Raw genomic sequence first — 19,388 nt, 5'->3', positions numbered from 1 at the left:
ATGGTTTAATAAACTGCTCCATTACAAAATTTACAAGCTTGCAGCAGGTGCACGAGTGTCTGTGAGTGTGCGCGCGCCGCCGCACTCAAGTGAGCCTTCTTTAATGGGCCGACAACATCTGGCCCACAATAAGGAGGGCGTGCACGAAGTCCAGGGGCCCTTCATCCCTTCAGTCTCATCTGCTGCCAAAGGATTGTTAAATGCGTGACAACACTGGAACTGAACTGGAGTGGCCTCAAAGGAGGTTAAATCTCTGTGATATATTTGAATCCCTGGTTACACTCTATATTTCTGCACAGAAGTATATTATGTCATCTTGCTTTACAGATAGAAATATACTCGTTTAGTGTCTTTGCTGTCTGACTGGAGGAGAGGGAGAGAAAAAGGACTTGAGATATAGACGCATCAGATTTAATCAACTAGTCTCAGAGATCTTCAAAATTGAATTAAGAACGTGTTTAGTTAATTGGAAGGCTTAATATCCCATGATTCCTTATTTATAAGGTCCCACATGCAAACGGGTGAGGGCAATAGTAAGGAGTATCTGTGTATGTTTCCTCACAGCTTTTCCAATGAACTGGACACTGTATGGAGGATAAATATAAGTTAAAGAAGCTCTTTTACCGAGGCCGATAAACACATGCTCTGCATAATAAGAGCGTCTGCACTGAATGAGGCGTATTTCTCGCCAGACATCCAGATGCTGATGCCCCACAGCACTTTTCTCAGACACCGAGAATGAAGTCAAATATTTTCCACGAGATCTGTAATCACCAGAAATAAAGCACGTTTGGATATTCAGGGTCAGTGTCTGGAGGGCTGTGTGCCAGAATAGGCCCAGATTGTACTACTTTCATAGCTGAGTGAAGTGAAGGATTCAATTATTGTTTAATAAGCATTGGTTCCAATTTTCAGGACATTGCTTCAAAGAGGATTCAAGCTGTCCTGAAATTAAAATGAGGTCTTTTCAGCGATGTTCATACATTTACGCCTGGCTGTCGTCGTCTGTCTGACACCGACACGGTCCGTCCGTTCAGTGTCTATAGAGTGTGTCAGATGTAGCCTGGATCCAATCTTTACACAGCTCACTGAACATGTGATTATCTGATTATTGCAGTAGACTTGTCACACAAGTTTTGAACAGTGATTGCTGATGAGAAAGGACCAGCAGTGCAGAAGTTTTGTCGCCCTCCCTTCCGCCTAAACAGGAAGTGAGCTGGCTCGGTGGGAATGTCACACCTGACAACGCGTGTAAAAACCTCTTGTGAAATACAGACTTTTATCTGGCGATGGAAGGCGTTACACTCTCTCTTGTTGCTGTCACTGCGCCAGGTTCGAGGGTATGTGTACAACTTCTACTAATTGGACTCCACAAATACTGTCAAAGGCTTTTGTTTTTTGCAAGTTCACACATGCAGGTACCTTCTGCGGGTCTTGCTAGCCTTTGTTTACGTGAACAAAATATTTTTTTAATTAATTAATTCGGAATGAGCCTTGATGAAAACACGAGGTCGAATTATTCAGAGAATTTATGAATATAAATATACTTTTTTGTTTTTTTGTATTGTCCTCAATCAAGTTCATAAAGTTAGCAAGTCAGCAATTGATGAGATATTTTCCCCAGGAATTACTAGAGACCAAATTAAAGAGTGAAATGTCATTTAGGAGGTCCCAAACGTGACTCCACATAATGCTGATGTTGTTCAGTGCCAGCTGTGTAAATAGATTATTTTTCGTTGACATGGTAACCAAATTAGCATGTGACAGTTTTTCAGTATTTAGTTGTTGCACTTGTTTCTTAAAACGAAAAAAAAATGCTGCATGGAATTCATTCTACTTGTAAATCTGAAGCAAATACGTAACCAGGAACAACTTGTTTTCTGCATGTATGAATCCTGCTCGTGTAAGTGGAAACACTCCTTCAAACTTGACCAGTGACCTTGTTTGATATTCTGAAGGAGAATAAGTTGATCCAACCAGATTCAGTCCTGCTGTCCTCCTTCTCTCTGAGATCCTGCATATGTATTGATCTTTTACAGATACTTGCCAAACCAGCTGCTTTAATGCGATTCGATTTTAAACTCAGCCAAGTCTTCTGGATGTTCAGATTGCCTGAAGCTAATCGATATTTAACCTGTCTTTGGGGTTGCATATAGTCTACGTGAGTATTGTCAAGATAACTGTCCCTGTGTTGAATGGTATGTCGTTTCAGGTATGTTCCCTCATCAGCTGGAAGCAAAGACCATATTTTGAAAGGAGACATTAAATAAGAAGACTTTAAAAACACATGGTGGAGGCCTACAGTGGGATAATGTGAACGATACATTATTTCTACCAGCAACACTGATGTAAAAAAGAAAGGAACATTTTTCAAAGGAAAATGGAATTACCTATAATCCAACCTGAAGCTCTGCACAAGCAAAATGCAAGTGACAATTTTCTCAGTTTTGTTGTTGTTGTTTTTATCAGGGCAGATATTTTACCTCAGAAGAGGGAGGCCTAATTGCTCACTGAGGTACTTCATCCCGCCAGCTATCGGCTTTTGAAACAAGCTGTAATTTTCCTTGTCAGCTGCTGTGAATATCAACGGCTGGTTCTCTGGGCATTTTCATTGCATTCTCTGTGACGTTCACAGTCACAGTTGGTACAATGGCTTCGTATTTATTGTCCTTCGTCGTGCTCTTCATGTTCACTACTCTTGCCTTTTGGGGGCATCTGAGATTGACTCTCGTCTACTCTAGTCAGTCACTGGCCTACTGTCCTCGAGTGTTTCTTTTATCGCTGCGAGCCACAAGCTGTTAGGTGTTGCCCTCTGGCTGTTGAAAGCAATATGGTGCGTACGCTAAGACGGGAAAGCCCCGATCAGGATTTAGTTTCGGAGAGTAGATTTCTCTACAACTGCTCTCTACTGTAGTGAAACCGTTCCCTAAACACGAACCACAAAGACCTCACGTGAACCCGTTTCAGCTGTAAATATACAAATTTTACTTAAAATGTAAATGTGTCTTAACATTAAAGGAGGAATCTACAAATTTCACACTTTTAATGGTTACGGTAGTACTATTTAGCCTGTTAAAACAACTGTGATGTGAACAATGATGATGTCATCAGCGTCTGAGTCAGCTTGGGCTGGGATTTTATAAGAAATTTATCAGAAAGCCTTTATTACAAAGATATTGGGAGTTAGTATTCATGTTTGTGGAGCTCAGAAAAGATGCTGTCCAGTTCTATTATAAGAATTATAAGGGGCCCATTATCAGGGTGAAGCGTGTAATACATCTGCCGGTCAGCTAGAGAGCAGCGTGAGAAGACATATGTCAACTGATACAGGTCATGTGACGGATGCCACTCGAAAGAGGTCATGAGACCAAATAGAAAAGCTTTAAAGTTCTTATAAGGAGGTTGGAAGGATGGCGAAAGGCGGAAGTCAAGGATCGCCTAAGAGAAGCCAACGCGGAGGTTTTTTTTGCGTTAAGTGTGTTTGCATGTGGCGAAGTCCTGAGGCAAAGCTGTCGCACAGACACACTGCCCTCTAGTGGACCGGCGGGTGTATTACAAACACTCGAAGATAAACAAAGTGGTATCATTTTCCAAACGACATGCAGAAAATAAATGAACCAAAGTGAGCCTCCAAACAGAAAAAGTGATTTTTAATTTTTTTTTTATTTTTATTTGAATTGCACTTTTTCAAGTTAGATTGTATTTGAATTCATACACGGGAATGATTCACGTCTAACCTGTAGCAGTTTGTGTGTCAGTGAGTGTCATCGTCTGTGACAGGACAAATGAGAACAGCATCGACACCAGGCAGCATGTACTTTCAAGGTTGGGCGACTCATAAATTAAAAATTGCCTTTATGTCTATTGCTGCAGCATCCCTGCAATACAAAGAAACTCTTATTTCTGTACAAGTGAGCTTTAATGATTGAGGACTGAATGAGGCCCCCCAATGGGCTCTGAAATGGAAATTTGAAATGCCACTAATGCAATGAGAAAGATATATGTTAGCCATTTCAAATTGATAGATGCCTTCAGGTTTTGTTAAGACTGTATTGATATGTCAGTGGGTCTGTATCAGTGAGCGCAGGGTTTATTGCTGAAAAGTGAAAACAACAGATGCGATCTGGGAGATGCGAGAATGGACCGAAATGTAAGTACAGTTTGACCACAGAAAATAGGAATGTTGTATCTCTATGAGGCTCTGAGGGTAAAACTCAAAGGACGTGACCTACCATTGGAGAAGAAAAACATCTCTTCCTACTTTTAACTTTAAAGTCAGATCTCCCCCCCCCCCCTCCATATATTGATTCAGAAAAAAAAAATCTTACCACGTTGTTCTCTCAGTGGGTAACACACCTGCAGGTCTACAAGAGGAAAGTGTGTTTTTGTGATGTTTTCTGTTTTCCTGCAGTGTGAAAAGTAAACAAGACACAGGTCATGTGACATGAGCTGATGTGACGAATGTCAAACAATGGAGGTAATTTGATGAAGTACAAAAGGAGTGAAATACTCATAAGGAAGTCGGAAGTCGTGAGCTTTCACACAGGCGGTGATGTGGATGTCTTTAAAGGAAATAATGCAGTAAAGATGCAAATACATTATTTTACAGAAAGTATAAAGGTACCTCTGAAGCAAAGCAAAACCTATTATAGGAATAGTGCAATACATTGTTTAGAGGTGTTCAATAGATAGAATTTGTTTTGTTTTAAAAAAATGTAAAGGCATACACGTTTCTACTTCAAAGTGCATGCAGCATAGGTAATTCGATGTTTAGGTACTGCAGTGCCCCCTCTTGGTCATTTAGCAGTAGTAGTTGGACAGCAGGGGATTTCCCTGAGTCAACCAGGCAGAGTTGAGAGCACAATGTGGCTTCTTCTCTTGCAGCAGTTTTTACTTTTTTTTTTTTTTTATCTGCTACATTTTTGCCTTGGTCACATTTGTCCACGAGTATTTTTGTTTTATTGATTTTTTTTTTTTTGACATCACAAACATAATATTTTCCGATATATTTGTTTATCTGCAAACAATGTTAAATGATTGACTTTGATAGCTAGCATAGCTCTAAACTAGTAGCAGTAACTGCGTTGCAATTCAGGATTTTTTTTTTATGTCTTAAATAGTTATGTTTTTAGAGTATTGCTCTGGTTCTGATTTGTGTTTGCATTGTGTGCTTTGTTTTAGTTTTACAGCAGTTGTGAACCTTCATTAAGTATCCAAGAAAAGTTTTTTGCTAACTTTCTATCTTAGAATAAGGATAAATCACTGCGAGGATAGTATATTATACATATAGCATGTACTGTGTATATATAATGTATACATTCAATTAGATAATAATCTTCTTTATAATAATAATCTCCTCATATTGGAAGGGGGAACCCAGTCTTATTCAGTGAAACTTGATGACGTAGGAAAGAGTGCCGCTCACTGATTTCCCAACTCCTGTTTTCTAAATCAGTCTGGGATTCAAAGGCCCAACATTTTACATCAAGAACAAAAGCTGGAGTGGATTTTCCTCCTCTGGGATTAACATCTGGATTTACAAAGTGCAGACAATTTGTTTGACAGACAAATTAAATCAGCATCAATCACTGTTAGAATGCAGTTCATTGTATTGCGTAATCGGGGTTTATAACGGATGTAAGACAGGACAGACAGACGGACAGATGATTAAAGGATTCTTTGAAATTCATAAAGGAAAAAGCTCAGCCTCAGTCAGCCACTTTTCTCATGACAGACTGTTTTAAAGCAGCTGTTACAATATTGTTGTGAGGGATAAGAAGAAATACTCCAGAAACGATGGGTCATCTCCGGTTCAGTTTACAGCCACTTGGCTGTCGGTGTGATCTGTCTTGTTAAAGGAGGTCACAAAGGTTTTTAAAGAAGACTGGATTACAGTCTCATTCTGTTGCGTCGCCCCGAGGGCAACTGCTACAGAGTGGAAAATGTAAACAGGAAAAAAATACTCTCTCCGTCTAAACTCTCCCTCTCCTTCTTTTACACATTATCATCCTCGAATCTCCTGAGCTGCGAGCAGTTACGAGTGCAGCAGCAGATAATAAATCAATCCTCTTCACTTAGAATTTATGGATTTGCAGTTGACATGGTCATCTTTAGGGCCTGTAACTAACAACCTGGCAGTCGTGTCACAATGTGATGATACAAAGCAGCAACCAAACAAAGTGAAGGGCCCCCATTGGTTTGTGAGCTGACGTTATGAAGCCTCAAGTTTGGATTTTGGCCATCGACATCTTGCTCATTCGGAGCGATTTAAAGAGGGAAGCGACCATATTTGGACGAGCTGGGGGAGGAGAGAACTGTGAAAATGACTCGCACTGATTGGGAACCCAAGGATACTACGCACCGCCTGCTGATAGCTGAAACCTGACTTCACTGTTAATTAAACAGACACGCCCCCAAAAATTACACTTTTTGAGGCCTTAATATCGAATTAATGACAGGAGTATTTTCTGATGGACTGCCAGAAAACTAATAAGAAAGAGTCACTTTAGCGAATGACACCAAAATGACTGGTGGAAAAAAATGATGGATTTTGTATTTCATGAGAGAAGTTGAATGGGGGTCTATGGAGCCAGAGCCTTATGAAATCACCCCCTAGTGGCCCGTGGTAGTATTGCAGTTAAAGGCATCGGCCTCATTTTTCAAACCCAGAAGCTATACGTCCACTTGTATACACAGTCTATGGATGATACATCTTTAAGCACTTCTACATCACAATGGTTAATGGTGGAGCTGCGGCAGGTAAAATGAAGCTTAGTTTCTGAAACCTGTCCCTCAAATTAACCTTTAATCATTCTGCTTCTTTTGCTGTAAAGTTGGGCATTTTAAAATGGCGTCTACGGGGATTGACTCCATCTTGGAATCAGACTCAAGTGGCCATTCAAGGAACTGCAGTCTTTGGCTTCATTTTTCAGCCCTGGAGGTTGCCGCTCGGTTGCAACCCTTAAAATTCAACAGCTTTTACTAAATTAACGTGTTAAAAATAAGGTTTTTTTTTCAACATCTAAAGGCACTGACTGGCCAATATTTTCATTTGAATTAAACACTCCTCACTATCATATATTGGCAGATAACGTACATGCAAAGCACTAATTGAAATTGAGAAAATACATCAAAAAAGAAGTCAGTGGTGAGGAGGAAAACCGTTACATAACCACTGAACTGCTGACATGGAGCTTCACATTTGGGACACCATGAGGATAAATATGCAGCTCTCAGGAAGCTGACCGAGTGCAAACCTCAACTCTGTTTAATAACAGACACACAGCGCCCGAGGACGCTCTGAAATAAGTCATCACAGCTAACGAAGAGCCGCCTGCATGGCCTACCTGGTACATTAATAGCTCTGTCTATCAACGGCGCTTCTATAAGATCTTCACCTCTTGTTTTCCTGGGGCAGGAGGTACTCGGTGTACTTCACGGCTTGGACGATTGGAGAAAACCTTCCCAATATTTGCTAGAAACAATGAAAACACTCTGAAGGTAATTGAGAAAGTAAAAGGACACCTTACATTAATTTCTGTTTCGTACATCAACAGAAGAATATGCTGTGTTGCCACCTACTCAGTCATGTACTGTATATATTTTGCTGTGGCTCTCTGACAGCCCTCTTTACTGTTCGGCTTGTTTTCTTCTTGGCTCGCTTCACTCGAATCTCAACATCTTTTGCTGGCTGCCATTCTCACCCGTTATGCGGATTCCCTGTCACTCCAAGATTTAAGGACGCCCCCCCTCCCCGTCTGACAGTGACACCGACATCCTTGCATACAAACGCACAGCGAGCCGTCTTTTGTTTATTTTCGCCTCATTAGCTAATTAGTCATCCACTCAGTCAGTGTGGTTTCACTCACGTCCTGGTTGTCACTTAGTAATTGCAGGAATATGTTGAGACAACATCTAATTTGGACGCGGGTCACCGGGGACATGCAGGCGGAGACCTTTTCAGTTCTGGCTGAAATGAGACACTGACGAATGAGGGAGTCCAGAAGCTGAGTGAATGTTCTGCTGATGGCAAACTTCAAGAGAGGAAAGTTGTCCTCCAAAAGTTTTGCAGGGTCAGCGACCGTGTTTAGAATTTGATAGGCTTTCTAATTATTCTGATGGCATACATTTTTAAATAAAGAAGATGGTGCAGGTCTTTTTTTTTTTTTTTTTACTTGCACAACTGCACGGCACCAAAAAGATGTTTATATCCGAATCACGCGATCACAATGTTAAATGACGAAAACACTTCTATTTTAGCTCATTTTCCAGCGACACCGCTGACCGACAGCTTTCATCAATAATTTCATGAGCCATAAACTGTGGTAACGATTAAAATAATAATAATAATTTAAAAAAAAAGCGTGTTAGCACTTGTTTGTCAATTTGAAGTGTCCTCTGAAACACTTCTGTTGTCCTTTAGTGTATTTGCGGGGTATTTCCGTAATGTCTTGTGTTGTACTTGCAGGGCATTTTTTTTTCTTTTTAAATGCTTTGTGTTGTCAAATTGATGAAGATGTTTTCTTCATTTGTTTGTATTTTGTCTATTTGTATGTGTTTTCTTAAGTTGCAGTGCGTTGAGCGCTCAGCGCCATCGTACTGTAGGCGTATGAAATACTACCACGTGGGCTTCGAGATGATAAAGATAGCGCACCGACATGTTTTTGGATTGTGCGTCAGGAGCTTGTTGATATCTTAAGCTTCCTCAGTATCATATTATAAACTACACATAGTTTTCATTTTATGGCCCGCCTGCTATGAGACAGACTAACTCTAACTAACTCAGTCAGTCAGTTGTTGAACGAGAAACAATGCAAGCGGCATGGTGCCGAAGACAAAACAGGCTGTCTTCGTTACTAACTGGCTTCACTTTTGCATGAGGGACTGTGCTATAATATTCATTCCTGTCAAAGATGGATGCCTTGTTGTTCAGCGTAAACCTCTTGCTGAGGCCTAATGACTACAGGAGAGACTAAATGAAATCACAAGTCAACACAATTAAAGTTCAGTGGGTTGATAATGGGCTCATTACATTCAGCATATTGTGACTCAATCAGGGTTTCTTCAGGGATTTGGCGCTGCATGAACAGTGTTGGAAATAATTGCTATAATAGCACTGATTAGATTACAGGCATTAATATGTGTGGGAGAACACTTTAAATGTTAGAATAAACTACTGGCTTGATTGAGTCTTGGTTATAGATGTAAACAGCAGAATATAAAGCTGTCAGTTCCTCCCACCATTGTTTCTATTTTACTCTCAGTTCTTCTTTTTTTTTTTTTTTTTTTTTTTTTACTTTTTACTCCGGGGACTCTATTGTTTATTATTTTTGTTACTTCTGCTGTGTAATGGTGCGTTCATCAGCAACTGGGAAATGGGAAATATCCAACCTCCGAGTGGGAGAAAGCCACTGAACGCCTGTCGAACTGGGAATTTTGAGAGCTCCGAGAAGTCGGTCGACATGGCAACGTTAGCGATGAAAGGCAGATATATACTTCACTTCATGGTTAATTTAGGTCATACTAGACAGAGCAGGTTATTGTGCATTTAAACTAAACTAATTACCGTGTTGAGAGACAACGAGGAGCGATGACAGCCGACCCACTCGGCCGTTAGTTAGCTGCCTGTTTTATACGCTATCTGCTAAAAGCGACATGTAGAGATGTAGTATACCAATAATGACTCTGTTTCATCGCTGTGATGGTCCACATGGGTGATGACGAGGTTGTTTGGTCTTTTCTGCATTCAGACTGCTGATTTCTTTCCGTGTTGTCGTGTGAACGCTGTCAACTGGGAACTTTCCCACTTCCCAGCTGCCTGAACGCAGCATTACACAACAAACCACTTCCATTCTTTACCATCTTATTATCTGTCCTTTTTGTTGTCTTCCCTCCTTTATATTGAATCTGTCCATCTATTCCTTCCAGGTTGTCACGGCGGTGCGAACCAGCGGAAGCTCTACCGCGAGCTGATGGTGAACTACAACCGACTGGAGAGACCGGTCCAAAACGACTCGGCGCCCATCGTGGTGGAACTCGGCTTCACGCTGCTACAGATTATTGACGTGGTGAGTGGGAGAGTGTTTTTCTGAACTACACAGTATGCTTGAAGACATAAGGAAGACGCACCGATGGGTGTGGAATTTGTTTTGGAAAGCAACACCAAGAGTGAGTTAAAACAAAAAAAAAAACAACAACAAAAAAAAAAAGCCAAGTCGAGTGCTGTTTGTGAAAGTTTTTGCATACTGAAGTTTCTGTTTTGTTTATGTCGGAGGTTTCCCATCTGATTTATCCAACGTGACTGTGGTACATGCTAATGAACATATACTGTGGCTGGTGCACTTCATCTTCCTCTGAACTAACAACTGTTATTCCACCAGCGGCAGCACTTATTCAACTGAGAATATTCGTCTTTGAAAGAGAAACTTCTTTGTTTCTCCCCAATATATTTTACATAGAAATATCATTACAGACCCTCCACACTTTCCTGCATCCAGGAAGACAAATTCACTCTCGGTGTTGAAATATGCCATCTCACTTTATGTCCCTTTCTACCTCAGCTGCTCACGTTCCTTCCCCTGATCACAACGATATTCACGTGACTCTTCTAAAGCAATAGTTTGACGCTTTGAGAAACACACTTATTTGTTTTCCAGCTTGGAGTTAAGTAGGAAGATTGGTGCCACTTTCAAATATTTCCATTAAAGCCACAGGCAGGAGACGGTTTGCTTAGCTGAAGTCCTCATCAACCCGTTCTCACCGCACGGCGTCAAAGCCGGCTGGGCACCAAAAACCACGAGGTTATGGTTAAAAAACGATCATCGTTCGGGTTAAAAGAAGTCATTTTCCATAGGTAACGTTACGTTTGTTACAAAAGTTACGAGTTACATTGTTCAAAGTTCCTAAAAATAAAATTGACGGTAACAGCGTTGACTAAACCTGAGTATTTGAGGCCCTGGGAATGAGAACGAGTTTTCCTCACAGGTCCAAATATTTGGACAGACTCCGAGATGAACTCTTGGCAAACTGTACGCAACCCCAGGCAGGATGAAAATGTGGTCAACCCAAACAAACCCTAACCGAGAGAGAACACAAACATAAGCAGCAGTTAGATGCACGACTGCTTCTTCATCTGCTTTTTAAAAATGATAATTTGATCAGTTTACAAGCAGCATCATAGGAAAGAGCAGATACATATGAATAATAAGAGCAAATGAAAAGTTAGAAAAACCAAAGTAATTTGTTTATAAGCTTTAAAGGTAAATTTGCATCTATAAATCAAAACTGATATTCCTATTTCCATCTCTTGCTTCAACAATTATAAATGAAAGTGATGCTTTACACACTTCCATTCGTATTGTATCGCAGTAAATGGAGAGCCTATCTGAATCAATGAGATGAAACAGAACATGGACCCAGTCCAGCTCACGTATCGGGTTGGTTCATGGCTCCGTCGAAGGTTTTTCAATTAAGTGTATTTGTCAAAATGTCAAAGTATTCCTTCAAATACTTTCTGTACCTTCTCCAAATCCAAACTCTTGTGATTCTTCCTTTAAATTTGTATCTTTACCATTTGAAACGGGATCTTAAGAGAAAAGTTTCATTCTCAGCATCAGTTGTCTGCGTTTCCAACATTTTCGACCCACAAATACACACAACCACCTCGTTTAGCTCAACAACAGGCTCAACAGGCCACGATCCTCCCGTCTTCTGTCACTCTGTAAACCTCTTAAATCCACATTTCTGTTGTTTGGGCGGATTTGTGTCTTACGGTTTGTTCCTTCGGTGTTTTTACCCTGCGCTTCGTCGTGTGTTTCCTCCCGTTCCTCGTCTCGTCTGCACCTTCCCTCGCACAAAAAAAACAACAACACACTCAACCTCCTGCCTGTTAGCCCGGCCACGCAGCCCGAGCACTCAACCAAAAAACCCGAGCCGACACGCCGTCACATCCCAGAGCCGGCGCTGTCACAAGACGTGCACGTCTCCTCATGACAACGACATGGTGGCAAGTGCTGTACGATGGACTGTAATATGTTTCTCCTTCTATTATTAATGTCACGTCTCCTGCAGCACATTTTAAACAACATTTGAATGTATTCTTGGAGCTCACCGAACGACAGACCGGAGAAAGATAGTTGAGGGGCGATGCGGTCTCAAGAGAGAACATATGGCGCTTTTAAAACATGATGCAATGTGACTATTAAAAGCTTTTGTTTGTTTTCGGATGCATTTTAATGTTATTTCTTCTAAAAGTTACATGATTATCACTGTACTTGCAGTCATAAAACTTCAAAAACCAAGAGCCAAATACACTTTTGTTGCCTGTACATTGGAGAATGTGATTTCCATATACAGTATGTGTCACTGTTAACGACGCTGTTCACTGGCTCGGTACATAACGGATAAAATGGACGAAACCAGATGAATTAATACTCACTGGGCAGTTGTAAATAATGTAAACCTGGCTGTGCTTTTGTGTGTACAGCATGTGTGCGTGTAATGTGGCCTTTGATTTGTCCATCTGTTCCTGGGTAACTTTCTCACCGTGAAACTGGGGCAGGTTAATGCCCACAGACGGGGCTCACCACCGTGAATAATGACAGACTGACAGACAAGTACAGCACTGGTCACCACCCGATATGGAGAGCTACCTCACAGAGAAGCCAACAAGCTTCAGTGCAGGGATGTAAAAGTAAATGAACTCAAGTACTGTCCTCATTGCTTATATTAAGGGACTCAGACATTACTAAAACATTTCCCTTTCGTGGTCCTTCATACCTCTAATCCACTTCAGTTAGGAGAGAAATATTACACATTTATCTGACAGCTTTTAACTTACGAAGGTGGATCAAGAAGTTCTGAGGCTGCTCCTGTTGTGCGTGAACAATGTGCAGCACCGTCATGTGGACTTACATGAACTTAGTAAGTAGGGAACTCCAAGTTTTTTTTTTAGTTTTTTTTTTAACTTAATTAAAATCAGCGCCTGAACTACACACAATTTTGTGAGTCACAATGTTTTACCTGAATCTTGAGCAGAGAGCGCACATCAAAGTTTGTGACAAATTATGAGGTTCGCGCACAACATTAGCAGTCTCAGAACCTATAGATCTTATTTTAATGCCTTTATGATAATAATTCAATAATATATGATCGTATAACACTTACAGGCATAATCTACATTGTAAGTATTTTAACTGTTAAAACTTTACTACCTTTTGCCAAAAATATTTACAATTTTGTACTAAATTTTCATTTTAAATGTAGGACTATAATTTGTAATGGATTTTTTTTTTCTTTAAGAAAGTTTGTTTTATGTAAAGAATCTGAATTCAAGGTCACATGTGCTACATTAATGGTGACACAGATTTCTATTAGTGTCTTGATCATAGTGTTACTGAACAATTCGTAATGTTTCTTCCTGATGATTCTCATTGTTGGAAACATTACCGTTGACGTTTGATTTGTTTATTCCTGGAACAGAAATCGTGTGCAGAAAGATGTTTCTCATCATGCTTTTGTTGAACCAGGCCACGCTGTCTACACGCAATCTGATGCAGTGCAGCACAGATCCGACCATATATGTTGAACTATTTGAAGAGGACATCTCGTTCATGCTTCCCCGTGATGGAATTTAAAGTGCAAGAAGGACAAAAGAGGATTAGGAGATATAAATTATGATATCAGGATGTATTTTCTTCACTGTTTGTTGATTTAATATCTTTGAAACTCTCATTTCTGATCAGGATTGAAATAAAAAAAAAAGAAAAGAGAAAGCTTCATTTGTTCCCTGCTGGTGATGAAACTGAATGAATTCCACAGATGAAAAGCATTTTCTGGAACAATATACATTGTTATTTACGGCGAAGCATCAATTCATATTTATAGGCATGAAAAATCTATTTTTGTCCTTGTCCATATAATGTTAGATGACTCGTAATAAAATACAGTTGAGGAGCTTTCACAGAATGCAAGTGTCCATCAATTCCTTGTCAGCCGGTCTGAAACCAATCACAGCAGATTTATGTGGAGATTAGAGTGTTTATAGCGGGTGTGACAGGGCTGATAGTGCCGGTTGCAGCTGAGTGACAGCTCACAAAACACCACAAAAGAGAGGTCAGGAACAAAATAGAAGAAAAACACAGCAACCTTGAACCGAACCCACAATCTCCACAATTGAGCACTGTATCGCAGTCTGAAGAGACAGAGAAATGTTGCTTTATAAAGTGCACAATAGGAGGCTGTTCTATTTCAGCAGTGGAGAAGGGAGTGTGTTTAAAAGAGGTGCAGATCAGAGAGGACAGGTGGAGATAAGATTGGGGTGCGGGGGGGAAGTTAGGGGGGAGGTGAGGAGGCGGAGAGGAGACGACTGTGTGAGAATCGATTGCTCACTACGAAGGGAAATAAAAGCTGTGTGTTGTTCTGCCTGTCATTGATGACAGAGTGAAACCAACTTAGGACGTTGATCATGCATCCTCATGACTCCGAATGGAAATTGAACTCTATTTACTATTCATAAAGCGTAAAATCATGTTTCTTTTCAATGGTATTTTTACTGAAAATAGGCACCTGATATCATATGTGCAACCCAGTATCACGGCAAAGCCTGAAATACACATTTTAGTCTGAAAGTCACTCGTTTTGAAAGTGTGAAACTGACATGTTAGTAAATGTCATGTGACGCAGGCCAAAGTGTGAATATTTCACGTTTCCCTGTGGTGGACCGGCGTGTCTATTTCATGTTTTGTCGTGTTACCAGATTGTGTGGTGACTTTGACCCTGAGGCGATTGTCTATTCATGGTCATAGTTTCCGCTGCATCCCTATCTGTTAAAATGTTTCCTTTAAAAGAAATTAAAGACTGATTCTTTGTAGGTGGAATCAGTGTGATTGATTATGATTTGATATCAATCTGGATTTCTCAGGTTTCATTTCATCTGAAGCTTTTGTTCAAACCTTCAAATGGACAGGCTCAGTCAAAGTTAAAGGTACCTTGTGTGTTTTTTTTTTACCACGAGTAGTACTATTGAGCAATGTGGGTCCCCATTTATTTTAGTATTCATGCACACAAGAGAGAAGTCAATGCATTTCACCCCCTACAGCTAGCTTCATGTTATTCCGCCGCCTGACAGCTGCTGGGTAATTCGGAAAGAAGTGAGGCAATGTGCCTGTCGAGGCAGCAAAGAAGCCTGCTAGTAAACATATGGGGTAAACAATACATAATTTAACATTTTGTTTAAAATCAGCTTTAAAGTCAGTTATTTCATAAGGAATGAATGTAAATGTAACTAACAAGAAAATGACACCAGGCACCTTTAACTCTTCCAAATATCAAGCTTTTGCTGTCCACTTATATACAGTATATATACATATACATATACATATACATATATATATACATATACATATACATATACACAGTCTATGTTAACAACCAGTATGAAGGTAGTAAACATATGAGCACCCGACCACTCTCTTAAGACAGACTTGGAAACAACTGAACCTGACTTTTAAAGTCACATCGAAGCAAACTCCTCTGTGACTGTTTCACAGCATAAAATACTCTGAAAAAAACAAAAAAAAACAGGATGAAACAAAGACGAGTATGAACCAGTGTGATAAGAAAGAAAACCGCAGCAGATTAGCTCTGAGAAATGGAGAGAAATGAAGTGAGTAAATTGATTTCATGATATCAACTTTTCAAAGGATTGGAGTCGCTGTGTTCTGGGTAGAAGATAACGCGATAAAACTTCAACAAGGAGTCTGTGAAAGTAGAAAAGTACAAGTCACGAAGACAACACACAGACCGGATGAGATGCTGCTGTGAGCTGTTTGCACATTTTTTTTCAAATGTAAGCGAGCGATAAAACGACGGCCACCCGACGTTCCACTGTGTAACACAAGGAGCGCAACTTGTCGCTGTCATGTTGGATTCTACAAGACAGACTGAAGAAGATCATTTTGTTATTTTGCTCATCTTTTTTCTGCTTCTACTTCTGACCTCGATCTTTTTTTTTTTTTTCCTTTCTCAGCCCGTCTCAGCCTGTCTGTTCTGCTTCTCTCTCTGTCAATCTTGATGGCGCTCCCTCTCATCTCTTTATACCTTCCATCTCTTTACCTCCACCCTCTCCCGCTTTTGTTAGATCTCCATCCGACCATCTAACCATGAGCTGACCCTTTGAGAGCCTCGGCATGTTTCAGTCTCCGTGAGGTTGATAAAAGATGCTAGAAAACCCATCTGAGCCCCGTCCTTTCTTTACAGCGCCTGTGCTGTTGCTGTTTGTCGTATTTATTTTTCATTTTCTCATCTGTTGGCTTCAGCACGGTCTGAAACAGCTAAATGACTTCTGCTGCATGACGTTACAAGAATATCGGAAACCAGGGGAAAAAGCCGGAGTGCGTCATTGTCATTCAGTGAGCGCACCAGCTGCGACTCATCAGGGCTGCAGTTTGTCTTCATAGCCGATCTGTTTCAAAATCTCACCTCATGTTTACCAGGCGTACTAAATTTCCTTTTAAAAAAATAAATACAAAATTCCAACCCTGCAGAATTGTCATTCACTATCTGCTATTCACTTGCTGCTGTTTTTTCTTTCTGTCTCCTCCAGGATGAAAAGAACCAAGTGTTGATCACTAACGCCTGGCTGCAGATGGTACGTCTCCTCTCCGAGTGCTTTTCTGTGATCACTGCATGATCATTGTCATTTAGGATATTTTTGGAAGGCACTGCTTTGGGCCCTGTGGGGGCTTTTGCTATTCTAGTTTTTTTTTTTTAAGTGCACACATCTGACTGCTTTTGAAGGCATAGAGCCAGGTATGATTTAAAACTGCCAGCGATAACCGATAACAGTTTCTGTGAACATACAAAAGAATAAAATGAAGCAAAAACAACTTGAATCTTCAGGGTCTTGTGTGACAATATAAAATACAAGTCTGAAGTTAATGTCAGGCACATTGTCAAATACCTTCAATGTTTGTTGAGTTACTGCAAGAGGCAGTGTCATTAGGTTGGGTCAAAAAGCACATTTATTAATTAATATTTAACAATAGCATGATATAATAAGCCTATTTACCGCGTGGGATGGGGATAAAAATATGTTTTCAAAGGTATTATTTCAAGACTCGAGTTTGAAACACACACAGGTTATTTTCTTTGAGTCCTTTAAGCCTTCATGTTTTCCATCTGCTTTACTCCAAAGTTAATGTTGCCAAACCTGTCAAGCTTTCTGTTCTGGCTCGGCTCACGTGGGGTTTACAATGTTTGCACTCTTTTTTGATTTCCAAGAGAGATAGACAAAAGGAGCGCGTCTCATTTTACCCGGCAACCGTTTATTTCGCTGGCAAAAATGGTAACTGTTGCTGCCAGGTTTTTTTTGTCCAGCTGACCACTAAGCTAACTTTAGTTTCATAAGGTGGCTGCCACTTTAATTATTACAGCCAACTGGTATTAAAACACGAAACTCTGAAAAAGAGGTCTTCAATGAGCACTTACTGGCTACATCCCCAACATTGTGCTAAAAGTCTGAGGCTAAAGCCAAAAGTCCAGTTCTTGAAGCGCGTCAACAACCGTCTGGGATTCGCGCTGCATTCGATACCCACAGTGTCAAAATAGTGACTTTTCAGCTTGAACTTCATTTTGGGGAACAGGATGAAATCGGGTGAGTAGCGGGGGATGGGGAGAGGTCCTGTATTTTCAACCCACTAAACCTAACCCAATTACTGTCGCACCACTGTTCAAGGTCGTTCGTGCATCAGAACATCACCGTCCCACTGCCGTTGCTAGAAAACGCAAAAAAAAATGTTCCCAATCCAGTGGTTCGCAAAAATACACGAAACACAGATGCTGATGTTGATCAAGTGACGTAAAATATAATCACAAAAGTTAGGGTTTCCAACAATCTGAGTGCCGCAATCTCAAAACTTTTTCACCACGCCTCATAAACTTCCTTCATATCCACTAATGGGGACAGGAAAAAAACCCGCTGATGTCACCATTCACTCTGCTAATCCATGAACACGTAGCAACACCATCGACGCTACCAGCAAAGCTACTGCATTTTTATTTCACAAAGGGACGTTGGAAATAAGTGTATGGAAATAAATATTAATCACAAGGCTCAGTAGCTTGAGGAAAATGCTACATTAGACCAGGTAAGTACAAGAGCCTCATTATCACAGCAGCCTCAGTCAGAAGAGCCTTTTAAGGCTGTCGCAGCAGTCAGGTCTCCTTGGCTGCTGAATGTCTCACAAGTTATGAATGAATCAATTATTCAGGATGCCACCTCTTTAATACTGGCATCCACTTTGGTGCAACGGCTTGAGGGGCCTTTGCAGACGCAGCAGTTTTGGAAGGAGACCTCACACGTACTTGAACCAGCTCACAGGCAGTCAGAGAAGAGGCAGGTTCACCTCCACTGCATCAGGGAGGACTTCAGGATTACAGATTTATCAGACAATGAATGTCCCACATCCGAATGGATGCCATTTTATTTTTTTATTTTTTTTAACTGTGAGAATTGTAATGAGTTTAGGTTTTTGGATAACTGAGCGTCACCTCTGCAGCCAGCTTTTACAGCTGATGGAAGAGTCTCCGTTTAGGGGTCATTTTTTTCTAAATGGGTGTTGAAGTACAATTTAGCATTTCAGTCGTAGATTTCTGCCCCCACCTGTAAACTATATCGGTGAAATACATTTTGTCTGGGGGTATTTACTGCACCAGAAAAAATACAACGTAAAATAATCAACAGTAATGTGTCTTGCCAGAAATTGTAGCTGTTAATTTTGAAAATTTACTGCTAATTATTTACCAAAACTACTTTATGCCACAGGACTAGTTGCTATGGAAACAACATTTTTTTTTTAGGGCAAGGTCTGTGGGTTACCCAGTGAAATCTGAATAATATTTGATGGGAAATTGAAAGCAGAAATCTCAGAAACAGAAAACAAATCCAAAATTTGGCATCTCATAAATTACAGTGATGACTAATGCTCTATTTTTTTAATTTTATGTACATGCAAATTGTCAGAACTATATAATTTTTTTTCTAATAATTTATGCACAAATAATATGTTTTTTCTTTTTGTAGTATCCTGTATTTGTTCGGGAGTGGCTATGTGCAAATTTCAACTATTTTAGCTGTCACTAATCTTGGATGTGTGATCCAACAAGTCAAAGCAAATCATCCTCAAACCAATTTACGGTGTCACACTCATTTGATAAAAAACGTAGTTGTCTCACAATAGAGATGCTTTCTTAAATTTCTGTTATGTAACTGCGCACCTATTCTTAGACAGCGGTTACCTCACGCGGCCTGGTGTCCACAAAGTTACTGAGCTGTGAGTTCAGTTGGCTGTTAGTTGTTCTTTGCCAGCCAACCAACATGAAAAGAAGCA

The 19,388-nt window shown here is 40.3% G+C and overlaps 1 protein-coding gene across 1 annotated transcript in view; it reads left to right on the top strand.

The window, feature by feature from the left end:
- chrna8 (cholinergic receptor, nicotinic, alpha 8) overlaps positions 1-19,388 on the top strand; it is a 38,124-nt gene that overhangs the window by 864 nt on the left and 17,872 nt on the right. The window contains 2 exon segments of the mRNA XM_069165949.1: positions 9,928-10,067; positions 16,604-16,648. Coding sequence (XP_069022050.1) covers positions 9,928-10,067; positions 16,604-16,648 — 185 coding nt within the window.

Source organism: Embiotoca jacksoni, unplaced genomic scaffold, assembly GCF_022577435.1.
Source record: "Embiotoca jacksoni isolate LCO1_2020_lvr unplaced genomic scaffold, fEmbJac1.0.p SCAF_36, whole genome shotgun sequence".
NCBI lineage: Eukaryota > Metazoa > Chordata > Actinopteri > Embiotocidae > Embiotoca > Embiotoca jacksoni.
The sequence above is the reverse complement of the archived record's forward strand: the minus strand, read 5'-3'. Positions and strand labels throughout refer to the sequence as shown.